Genomic DNA, 12,382 nt, shown 5'->3' with positions numbered 1-12,382 from the left:
GTGGGTCTAAAGTTTAATGAAGAACATCCTGTGAAAAAGACTCAAAAATTGTGTTTGTTAAACCTAAGTTTTTTTCTAAAAGTTAGATGTGCATAATTACAGAGACAGGTGTTTCTCTTTTTTCTAATCACAAGACGTTTTTGGGGGTCAGGGATAAATCCTTTCCATCCCTTGTGACATGCACAAGTCGTCGTTTCTAGCCAAGTCCCAGGCAGAACTATCAAAAGGCCTTTATGCTTGAGTGAAAGAGATAAATACTGTTTTAATGCGGTGAAAAGAGGATAGCACTCAGAGGGCCAAGACAAGACCCAAAAGATCATAAGATAATGACTCATCATTAAAAGTGTTGCAGGCTCAGCTTTGCAAAAATAGTAGTACAAAGAACTCTCTAGTGAAGAGACCAGAGCCAAGTTTTAATGACAAACACACTTATTTGTTCCGTCTCTAAAAGTCTGAAAGCTGACACATTTGATCAGCTACTTCCACCATTTTGTAAGAAGAAAGCAGAAGAGCATCAATTTCTGCTATGACTTGAGGTGATTCGGATTAGGAAGAATTAGTAATCGATTAATGACACCTAATCCATGCACATTCGTTAATTTAGTTTTGCTAACAACATTAACAGGTTTCATTTTTGTAAATGAAAGTATGCAAATTCAAAACGCATAGGTGTTTATATAAAATATATACAACACACACACACACACACACACACACACACACACACAAAACAACAAAAAACCCACCCAATATCCAAAAATAAAGCTGCTGTGGATTCACTTTCATACTTCCTCTTTGTACATCCTTTCAATCACATTACATAAAACTAAACACATAATAAAGCAAAAACTGCCTAATGTGTCATTACTGTCCTAAATTCACGCCCCAGTGCATGAAGCTCACACTCAATTACTATGTTAATCTTTAAGCAACCTTAAAATCAGCAAATAGAGCTCACTGCATCAACAGGTTTTTTGTTCCCTTCCTGTGTTCCTTTGTTAACCGAAACATAATGGAATTTTTTTTTTCGTTTCAAGCAAGTAGCAGAAGAAATTATGTTAAATACTTCACAATCCAAGAGACCTCATTAATAATAAGGGAGCAGGTGCACGGCATGGGATGCATTTCAGCATGATGCTGCAAGTTCCGTGTTTGGCTCCACACCTACATAAACACACACCTCTTCAGGAAAGATAGCACATGGAAAGATTGCATTAGAGAGGTGTAATCAACAAAACACCTTTGATATTCACCATTTACAACATGTAAATCATTAGCTGTAAGGCAGGCAGTAAGTATTATGGAACGTGTCGTAGCTATGGCTCCCAGTGGCTCAACAGCTCATTAAACAACAGTTAAAACGCCTTTTTTAAACGGAGTATTTCATGAAAATAGAAATTGTCTTCAGGCCAGTTAAGAACTGGTGTCATCCCTTAAGCAAAACATAAGACAGCGACATAACAGGACAATCAGTTTTGTTTAACTTAAGCATGGTAATCAGTTTTTATATAAATTAGCTCTTATTACTTGAGATTGGTTGTTTTCTGGATAATTTTCTTACAACCAATGTTTTATGTATTTTATATTTTATTTAGGTCGACACAATATTAGTGCCTTAAAACATGCATCCAAAACAGCTTTTTTTCAAGCTGCTTGCTGAAGTGCAAGCTGTTAAGCTCAATGCTACACAATGAATGTGTGACGTGCAGCCAGGACATGGAGATATCTATATTTCTACAATGTTTCTATTTTAGATTTTTTGGGGGAAGATCTAAATGTCAATCATAACAAACGAATGCATCCAGCCAAATAAAACAATAACTTGCCCTGTTTTTTTAATGCTGAATTGCATTCACTTGCCATCATGCCAAGGTATGACATACTTAATTCTGGCCTAAAAAATGGCTTTGTGAACCACAGGTTATTAACTTATTTTTAAACACCTGTACTACGAAGTTTTTGACTACTTAAGTTTAATTTAAAATGACCTGTGGTAGTGTGAATGAGCTGGACTGAGGTTGCCTTTAAAAAGCAGAGGATGGCCTGAGAAAAGCCAAAAAATGTAGCAGGAAATGCAAGTAAATCAATGGCAGGAAGCAAGACACAGCAGACATAACCTAAAACAGTAGATTATATAAGAGTAGATAACAGAATATCTTCAAACTTTTCTTGTGCTTTTTCTCCTTTCAAACTTTCTAGTATTTATGCATAATCTGATGTGAAAATTCTTCTCATTAAGTTAATGCATTTTAAAAGACACTTATACAAACTCGCTGCTGTCAGAGTGAGGCATCCAAAGAAGACCGGAGGCACAAAAAAAAATAAAAAATAAAAGTGAATGGTGTAAAATTTAAAATACACCAAATGTAATATGCACTGATTAACATTGTTACTTAACCACTTATAATTTTTAAATAATGCTATTTATCATTTTTTAAAGCAAAAAGACAGGAAATACCAGTGGTGATATTATTTTGTTGTTTGTATGCATCACAGTGGCTAAACTAATGTATGACAATCACAAAGCAGCAGGTTTAAAGGGATTTCAAGCCTTGGTCTTCCAAGCCTTGGTCTTCCAAGCCTTGGTCTTCCAAGCCTTGGTCTTCCAAGCCTTGGTCTTCCAAGCCTTGGTCTTCCAAGCCTTGGTCTTCCAAGCCTTGGTCTTCCAAGCCTTGGTCTTCCAAGCCTTGGTCTTCCAAGCCTTGGTCTTCCATTGTTGTTTTCTCTGAGAAACAGACCAATAAATCAACATCCTATATAAGGTCTACGCAGCTGTGTGCTGTATGTCAACAGCAAGAAACTGCAGTAAAGTAAGGAGAAACTGGCTTTGAGCCATATAGAAAATGATTTTGCATGCAATAGTTAGTTAATCATAGAGCTCCAACAGGTTTTAAATTGTTAAATATCAATTTATGTCGCAAAACCTCTAACAGATCGGTGTAAAGATACTTCTGTGGTTTGTTTATGGCTGCAGGCATCATCATCAGCAGATAAATGTGATATTTAAATTTAGAATCAGTATCCCCCTCAAAAACACATTACTGAGGGGTGCATTGTTTTGCATCCACAGTTTGAATTCTATTGCATTTATGTGTATTTCTTTTTTCTTACACAGTCCTTCCACATGAAACACATACTCACTGTATTTTCTTTTGCGCTATATAACCAGCAGATACAAATTTATAGGACAGACTCTGTATTGCCTTGCCTTGAACTGTGATCATCCCTTTGTCCATGTAAAGATGCCTGCATTGACAATAAAAAAAGAAACCTTCTGAACTGCCCCTTTACATTGAGCTGTTTGTGAATCAGGGAGCAAAGCATACATGCTGAACACACTTCCACTACATACAGAGTTTCTTTAGATTACTATTTCAAATTTTAAGTCCTGCAAATGTGTTAGCAAACCCACTTCCTGTCAAGTTTTCCATAGCAGCTGGTTCTCTGAAAAGGTGCCTACTGTTGTTGTGGCAATCCTCGCTATCATTCATTAATATGCACGGTGAGAGCAGCTGACTAATTTCCCAGATATTTTTCATAACGCCCTTTGCAAATAAAACTTGCAGGAGAAACTGCATGCAAACAGACATCCCAACCCACAAACTGAATCTAAATCTGGAAATACTATGAAAAAAAAATTGCAGTAAGTTTATGCAAAACAAAGCCTATTTGACTGACTCTGCAACATGTATCGCAGCATCCATGACAAAACAAATCAAGGTCAAGGCCAGGAACAGGAAACTGAGCTGTGTACACAATGAGTGTGCATGTGTGTGTCTCTCTGTGGGTAAACATGAGATCACATCCTGCTTGAGACTGAATACAGCTGCTCATCGTTACAGGCGACAAATCAGCCGACACAAAGCATGTCATTACTACCTCCTGTGCTCTCGAACAGCCACCACAAAACTTCTTATCACCTATCAGCATGTCCATCAGTCACTCTCCCCTGGGCGTGAGGCATTCTTAACCCTCGTCATCCACACAAGGATGAATGTATGCACTCATGGCATGTACATACATGAGCTGACACCCGAAGGTGAGTACGTCCCACTTCATATAAATCAGAAGAGGCTTTAAGTAATAATCTAATGGGTCTCAGAAAAAACACTGACACCCAACTGGATGCAGACCTGACATAGGCGGCAACAGAAGTAAACAAACTGAAAACATTCCCCTTTTCCCCTTCCAAAATAAGTCAAAATATTTACCAACAAAAACAAATGCTTGGCCTGCATCAAAGCTGTGTGGAGTTGTTGAGAAAATGGTAATTAAAATCTGGTTTTGGGCACGATGTTGAACCAGTGTGGTCTAACTGTTTAGATTTATTTCCAAATGACGGGATGCCAAAGTGGGCTTTTCTCATATTGTTTTCTCCCTGCAGACAAACTACAGGAAGCACATCGTCTCTATCCACGCTTCACATCTCCATGCATTTGGCTCTCTCTTTCCTTCTTGTCCACAAACTCTAGACTCTTTCTCCGCCTCCTATCTGCTCACTGCTGGAAGCTTCCCAAGCTTCTTGCAGGGCCTCCCACCACATGCATGGCTGAGCAGGAAGTGTGTAATCTGAGCCAAATGTGGCAGAAGCTGAGATCTAATCCTCTCCCGTTTCCTTGCTTATTTTACATAATTAGAATGCACATGTGCTGAATGATACAACAATGCTGGTATCTAAGAAACAAAAGTTTTAAAGGTCTTTTATATCTTTAGGTAGAAGGACAACCAAAATAAATCTCTAGCTGCCTGCAAGGGAAAAACAGTGGACAGAGTCAAAAACAGGCGAGACACCATGTAAAAAAGTGGAAATTGGAGGCTTTCTATTTTTATGTAAAATGTTTTATGACCTCCAGATTTGGAATGTACCACCTCCCAGCCGCCTACGCCTGCATGCTACTTAAGCAGTGACAGCAACCTATGAGCACAGCTTTCTCCAGATAGCAAAGGCGCACACACACATACCAGTATAGCGATGCGCTGTTTTAGTTAGACAAGATAGGAAAGCAAACAACCAAAACTGAAAAACAAAAAACGTCCTGCACAAATACACATGCTTTCTTCCATTTAAACCAAGAGCCAAGAAGAATATTACAAAAACAAAAAAAACAAAAAAACAAAGCATACAATGACAGTTCAAAAACTGAAAACAGACACTTCCAAAGGCTGACATTTATTATTAAAGCACAGGGTTAAACAAACATATCGGGGGGGGGAGCAGTTCGACTTGAGAGTGGCAGTAAAGAAAAGGTCATAGGTTAACCTTAAACATTAGGTTTAATTAATCCATTAATGATGAGGCATATCCAGAAAGTGCCTCATGGAAATCCACATTCAGTTTTTGGGAAAGTGTTACTGTAGCGCTAAATTCTCCCTGATAATGTGATGAAAGAAAAAGAACATAAGAAAAAGTTCAAAGGCAGTAATGTGTCATCTTTGGGTATGAACCAACATGCTGGATGAGCTGCCTAACCAACCTCTGTCATCACTTTCCCCTGATCGATTGCTCAAAAATGGTCAAGCAAATTAAAAAGTCCTCCATCAAATCATGTTATGATCAACATCAAACACTTGAACTGGTCAGGTTGAGTGGTTAGTCCAAAAAGTGACTGTTTCTCCCTCAGTAAAACCAATACTTAAAGGCACAAGTTACTAGAAAAACATCTGACGCTCAAGTTTGGGCTTGGCATCATCCCTGTACCACATCTGAGAGGTTAGTCAGCTGTGGGTGAAAAGTAAAGCCTCTGAGTGGTCTAGACAGGGATAAATTCACTTGCGCAAATATCCTACTGAGTTTATGTCACAAAAATCCAGAGAATACACAGAAGAAAAAAAAAAGGAGAAGAAATCACAAACCGCACGCAAAGGTCAAAAAACAGCGGCTACCAGACTTCCTCCCGCGTCACATGCATCTTATAAAAATAACAGACCAAATTAACTACAACTGCCTGCTTGTCTGAACTTACAAAGGCTTCAACCAGACTGTGAGTGCTATAAGTTTTTAACTTAAGTTCAGGGAGAGCCAACATATTCAACCGCTTGCCTGAGTCTTTTCTTGTAACCGCTGTCCTGGGAGAAGCTCTGGGATTCTCATCATCACCCTCGCTGACCTACATTTAGATAGTCTATAATGACAAGCTCACAAGGACTGTGAGCTGTATGCCTCCTCTTAACATGACTATGAGTGTGTTGCAAGATAAAATTAAGAAGAAACAGTCAAGCGGAAGAAACAAGTGAAAATCAGATATGGTGGCGCTTTCAAACAAACAAAGAAATCAGAAACAAACTGTTTGATCTCACTGAGGAGTTTACTTCTATAAATCATACACAGGGGTTAGTTTGGAAAACAAGCCCAACTGAGCAGGTACTCACTGTCTGCTGGTCGGCTTGCGGACGCCTCTGTGACAGGCGACTGCACCCTCTCCACCCGGTGCTCTGCAGGTGAAGGCAGGGGGGTGACGGGTGCAGGCGGCTGGTGGCCGTTGTTCTCCACAGGAACCTCTGGCCTCTTGAAGGCCACATCAACTGGGCTAAGGTTGGGCGACGGGGGTTCCGCCCTTCTCTGGGGAGGCTCGGGGATCCTAGACACCGGGGTTGAGGCCATCTGGGAGTCGATCCTCCGGGGAGGGGCGGGTGGCTCGTGGGTCCTCGTCATGTTCAGCTCCCCTCGCCTGCTACTGGTGCTTGAGAAGGAATTGGAGGAGCTCTCCAGGGAGGTGCTCCTGTTGCTCAGGCTGACCTCCGGCCGTTTGAGCCCAAAGCGGGTGATGCCGGCACTGGGCGAGCTATCTATCTGCTTGGAGGAGACTTCAATGGACATCTCGGCACGGCGGGAAGAGGCTGTATCAGCATTACGACCCCCTGACAACTCAATGCGCCTCATGCCGGTCTTCGGGGAGCGTAGACTGGAGGACTCAGAGGGTGAAGATCTGGTGGAGGAGTAATCAGAGTTGCGGGAGCTCAAGTCGTAGCTCCGCTGGCTGGATGTGGAGGAGGTGGATGAGCGGAGGGGGTTGGTGGTCCGGCGAGTCAGGGGCGATGGGTGTGTGGATGTATCCGCTTCCTCCACCTCAAACGAGCGTTTCAGCGCTGAAAGACAAACAACAAACATGGTTACATAAGAAACAACAGCCTGAGCTGACAGATATGGACTTAAATCACTGTTGCACCATTACAGTGTTATCATATGGAGCAAAAAGAAAGTAAAAGCACAAATAAAGAAGAAAACATGAGAGCCAGAGGACACAATAATGCTCATCACTTCCTCTCCAACCCTGTAGCAGGACTCTATAGAGCCTACATCCATTTCTGGTACTTAATGGCCTAGTTTTAGACCATAAATTTTATTTCAAATACTCATTACATTTTTCTTTGAAGCTGAAAAGTTCTGGGGAAACTGCAGAAAAACCAGAGGCTCTAGAGGCCTGGAAGTCCTCAGGTTTACCACTTTAACAAAGGTTTAAACAATAATAGCAAAAACACATGCTGAACAATAACCTATAGAGAAAATAATCAATTTTATCGGAAACATATAAGTTATTAAACGAAATGCAGCGCGCAATGTTAAGGATATCAGCTAACGAGTTGGTTAGCTAACAAACCACTGAAATGAAATAAAGAAAATCCAGAAGAAACTCATCTTACTCGACTTGACACGCTTCATATAGCGCGATAACATGGCGTTTAATTCACTCGATAAAGATACTTCTTTTTCCCCACCAAGCACGTTTTAATAGGATTGCCGAGCTTTCCACTCACACCCAGCCACTGAAAGGAAAGAGTTCAGTTTAACCGGCTACCTACACATCTCTTGCGAGCCTCGCGCACCTGTAGCCAGAACAGCGTATCAGGATGACGTCGTCAGAGCCCAGATTGATCACGTGACACTTAATTCTGAAGCGTTGACGTATGTTCTACCGGAAGTATCAAGATTTTGTAATTTATTTATTTTTTTATTTTATTTTTGCCATAGGGAAAATTTCCTTTTGCTATTATCTCAAAATTCAGATTGGAATTTGCATTTATTTTTTTATTTTACATAATAAAACTTTTCCCAATTTACAATGATTTTCTTAGAAGTTTGAATTAGTAAGTCGAAATACTGATATAATAACCTGAAATTTTGATTTACTTGTATTTTTCCCCAGTAGTCAAAATAAGCTTCCATAGATTTTATTAAAGGATCTATTTAAAACAAAACTCTCACTAATAAACTAACAATGAAATATAGAAATATTTTCTTATATCTACTTTATGTTATATTACCATTTATTCTACACCAAACTAAGCCTCGGAACCTTTGGACTACTTTGAATTTAGCAAGTAATATGTTTTGAAGTTTTGTTAGTTCAAGAAAAGATGCCAAAGAAACTTGGATCCTGCTTTGGTGAGTGGAATTTTAGCATTTTAATGGTATAGACACGTTACAGCAACAAAAGGGTCAGAAAGAAAAAGTCAATAAGACATATATTAGAAAATCATAAGAATAAAATAAAAATAAGTAAATAAAAATGTTGTACAAATAAAATATGTGACTATACAGGCAGTTTGGTAGCTATGCAATGACTTAGCACATCAGTCTCTTTTCTAAATATAGTCAATTCTGGCTCCTGAAAACAAAGATGAGGAAGGCTACAGAGCAAAAGTTGCTCTGAAAAATCCAAATGTGTATATTGACAAACTAGTAAGCCCCTTCCATATCTTTTGAATGAGTCAGTATTTCACCAGCAGCTGTGTTGTTACTGGTTGATAAATTGCATTTTTTTCCTCACTGCAGTGAGCTGCATGTCAGATGTCGATGGTGACACCTGGCTCACCTCAGCTCGGCCCAGAGACAAGAGCAGCCACTAAAATCTGGACCAACACAGCCCCTGTCCCAGATAAACACCCGAGCCCGATCAGGCATCTGGCGTGTTTCAAAGCTGACGAGCCAAGTACCAGCATGGGAGAATCCTCTCTTTCCCCCAACTCAGTGTTTCCACATCCTCGATATGTTTCTGCAGGTTTCTGTGTCTGATATCACAGCGTGTACCGAGAAGAAACTAACAAATAACACTGCCCACCACGAGGTGCTGGGTTAGCTGGTCGTCTGCAACGGTAATGACCTTTTGAGTTGCTAAAGCATGAAATATACATCGCTGCGATCATTTCATCTGTGTCTGACAACAAGCTCTTTGTGTAGAAATAATGAGAAAACTGGCCTTTGAAATGTTCTCAGAAGCAAGGGTAGCAATGCCTGATGTTCTTCTTTAAGTACAAGCACACAGATGGCACACTAGTCACACTGAAGTTATACTAAAATTAATCGAATGCGGTGGGAATTTCTTGTCAGAAATGGAAAGGAGGGGAACCATTAACGAAGCGGCTAATTTAGTGGACATGACTCGCTCTGTTTATAGAGGCCGAGGAGTAAAAGTAAGCACAAAATAGACGCCAAAGATGACTTAAAACTGCATCTGGCTGCTGGTTTGATAAACAGTAATGACCCGTTTGCCTGAAATGGCGCTGAAAGTGCGCTCTGTGGTGACACAAAGCCAACGCAGTGACGTCCTCACAGACACTGTGGAGACAGTGTCAGCTGAGTTACTCTGCGTTATCTCTCACTGGATGTGCATGCATGTGCGCGTGCGTGTGTGTTTAAAGTAAAGCAAACACAACTGGGTTTTTTTTTGTTGTTTTGACGGTCAGTGGGGATTAATCCCTTTTTTTGGTGTGAAGACGATGGCACCATTACTTCTGCATGTCTCAGTGACTCCTTATGTGCCTGCATGTTTACACATGAACGGCGTTGAGCGCGTGTGACGTTTTTAGCTGTATTCCTATGCGTGATGGCTTCAAGCTGCTGCTGCTCTGAGGCGATAGCATTGATCACATACCTTCCAACGAAGCAAAGATATTGACTGATAAGCCCCAACGGGGAACAAAATGCAACCCCTTCTTTTTACCTCTCATTTGAGCTGAATTTAAAGCAGGTTTCTGAGTCCTATTAATCTTGGAAACCCTTCTCACAACCTTAACTGCCAAATAAGGAAGACACTGAGCCAAGCGTGATGTTTTCCACCCGACACTCGGTCAGACATGGGCTGGATCCATGTAGTGCACTGAAACATAGTTAAGCTGCCAGAAAAATCACATGACGCTTCTCCTCTAGCATAGCATGTACCGAATGAGGACCACATTCGATACGCATCTCTGAGCGTGACAGCGGATGAGCTGGACAGGTCAGCAAGAGGTAGTTTGGTCATCTGGAGGTTGACAGTGAGCAAGCTGACAAAACCTAATTAGAGCACCAGCATACCTCCAAACAGACAGTCACATGACAAAGTACCAGCATGCTTGAGGGTAAGTTATAATCCTTGTATCTGTGCATGTACTGTCTACTTTATCATACAGTTGCTGCAGAAGAGTTGGTGGTTTGGTCTGCTAGCAATTCTCAGCAGCTTCCCGCAGTCCCTGTCCTTGTTTCCTGCCGAATTAAGATCCTGCTAATGCAAAAACAATATTTACTTTATTTCAACTGAAGACTTTTTTTGTGAAGTCACAGGAAACACAGCTGAGGTCATCAAAAAGAATCCAGTTATATATATTTTTCATTCTCCCTGACATTGTTCTGATTGGGTCAGCTTATTGGGATTTGAGCTGAACACGCTCATGTGCCAACGCATTCAAGTAGAAAAGCACGTAAAAAAGTGATGAGTATGGCCTGCAGTCATCTTCCATCACAAGATAAGGTCACCTTCCTTATCTTATCTTCTTCACGATCATCTCCCTGAAGGTGGAAATCTATCACCTGTTCCAAGAAGAAGTTGCAGGTATTTATTCTACTTAAGCAGTGTTATCAAAGACCAAATTTTCAGCTTGCAGAGGTTGCCATATGCAGAAAGAACACAGCCAAAGAAAGACAAATCAGGTTAAACTGTTTACCTGTTACAATTTTCATGTGATCAGTTACACTTATTCCCCTGAAATTTTACTTGGCTTGGACCTTTCTAGTCCTACTGAGGTGTTTAAACCAACTACAATAGCAATACTTGGCTCCATGCAAATGTAGCATGTGAGATATTTAACTAACTTTAAACATATTCAACTAGTCAGGCACATCCCATTGTGTTAATGGAGCTGCTCAGTAATGTCAAACCGGAGTGCTGTTACGCTGACAATGAGTGGATACGAATGCTGCAGCCAGGTCTGAGGTCTATAGTTTTACAACTTTAAAGCAGAATTTACAACATTAGATTCAACTTTAGAGATATTTTAGCAGCCTGTTACTTCGCACTAGATACTGCTCTCTTATTTCCCAAGGGGAAGCCACAGCAGATAAACCTTCATGTTTGATTTGGCACAGATTTTGCGCCGGATGTCCGGCCTGATGCAACCTTCCCACCATGGGAGGCCCTGAGACCGGCACTAAGAGTACACTAACTTCCACCTCCCCGAGGCTGGGTTTCTATCTCCTCTCAGTCTTTCACCAGGGATCTTTGGCGTAACAGGCAAACATGATAACCACTACGCCACTTGGGCATGTATGTATCGATGTGATATCCCCGTACAGACACACACCCAGCTTGTTAACCAATTCTTCAAGTGGCACAACGTAAATGGTATATGAACCAGGATTTTATAGTCTTTCTATGCAGGTGATCATCAAAGCCTTGATTTGTACCGCAAGTCTCATTCACCCAATAAAACACACATTCAACTTTGGTAATGTGAACTGAAGGAGTTTGGGAACGACCTTTCAATTGGTAGACAGCCTGCTCTATCATCTGAGCCACAGTTGCCAAATTTCACAGTCCCCCATCTCATCCAAATTTGGTCACTGTTGGCTCCAAAAGAACAAGATGGAAACTACAAAAGTGTTAAAGTAAATGCTTCAAAATGCCAAACGCTGGGTGACATTAAGGGGCAGCATGGCCGTGCATCGGTCCTACACAGTTTTACAGACCATCATTTATGTACATCTTGTAGTTTTTACTGTCACCAGAGGCAGCATATATATAAGAAAAGACAGTGTAGGATAGTCTTGCTTGTGTTTTTGCTCATCTTTCAGCCAAGTAATGCATGTAATAACAGGACAAATAATCATGAATCCCCAACCACCCTGGTAAGAAAAACTGCATAAAATACATAGATACGTAAACCAAGAGTATGGAAAAACCTATGGTTGTTGCCCCAGAACCAACAAGTACCTCCATCCCCTCACAGGGAGTGGTAGGAAGGATGAATCAGCTGGACACAAGCCAGCTGCTGAACAGTAATGCTCATCCACCTGCCCCCAATGTCTAAGATGCAGATAACATTGAGGGACATATAGCATCCTTCTGCACATTTTTTAACCAATCAGCATTGCATGCTGTTGTTTTTCTTTTGTTTTATTAACAGCTGT

The 12,382-nt window shown here is 40.8% G+C and overlaps 1 protein-coding gene across 5 annotated transcripts in view; it reads right to left on the bottom strand.

Annotated features, from left to right (window-relative positions):
* Window positions 1–6,231: 6,231 nt before the first annotated feature.
* The window catches only part of LOC113020879 (septin-9-like), a 33,211-nt gene continuing 27,060 nt past the window's right edge, over window positions 6,232–12,382 (bottom strand). The window contains exons 1-2 of one of the 5 annotated variants that reach the window (XM_026165157.1): window positions 7,801–7,895; window positions 6,242–7,086 (exon numbers count right to left, since the gene is read on the bottom strand). In XM_026165157.1, coding sequence (XP_026020942.1) covers window positions 6,332–7,086; window positions 7,801–7,804 — 759 coding nt within the window. In that variant the 5' untranslated portion in view covers window positions 7,805–7,895 and the 3' untranslated portion in view covers window positions 6,242–6,331. The other 4 variants (XM_026165155.1, XM_026165153.1, XM_026165154.1 and 1 more) reach the window with 4 other exon arrangements.

This window comes from Astatotilapia calliptera, chromosome 4, assembly GCF_900246225.1.
Source record: "Astatotilapia calliptera chromosome 4, fAstCal1.2, whole genome shotgun sequence".
NCBI classification, from domain to species: Eukaryota; Metazoa; Chordata; class Actinopteri; order Cichliformes; family Cichlidae; genus Astatotilapia; species Astatotilapia calliptera.
Note: the sequence above shows the minus strand (reverse complement) of the source record. Positions and strands in the feature narration are given on the sequence as shown.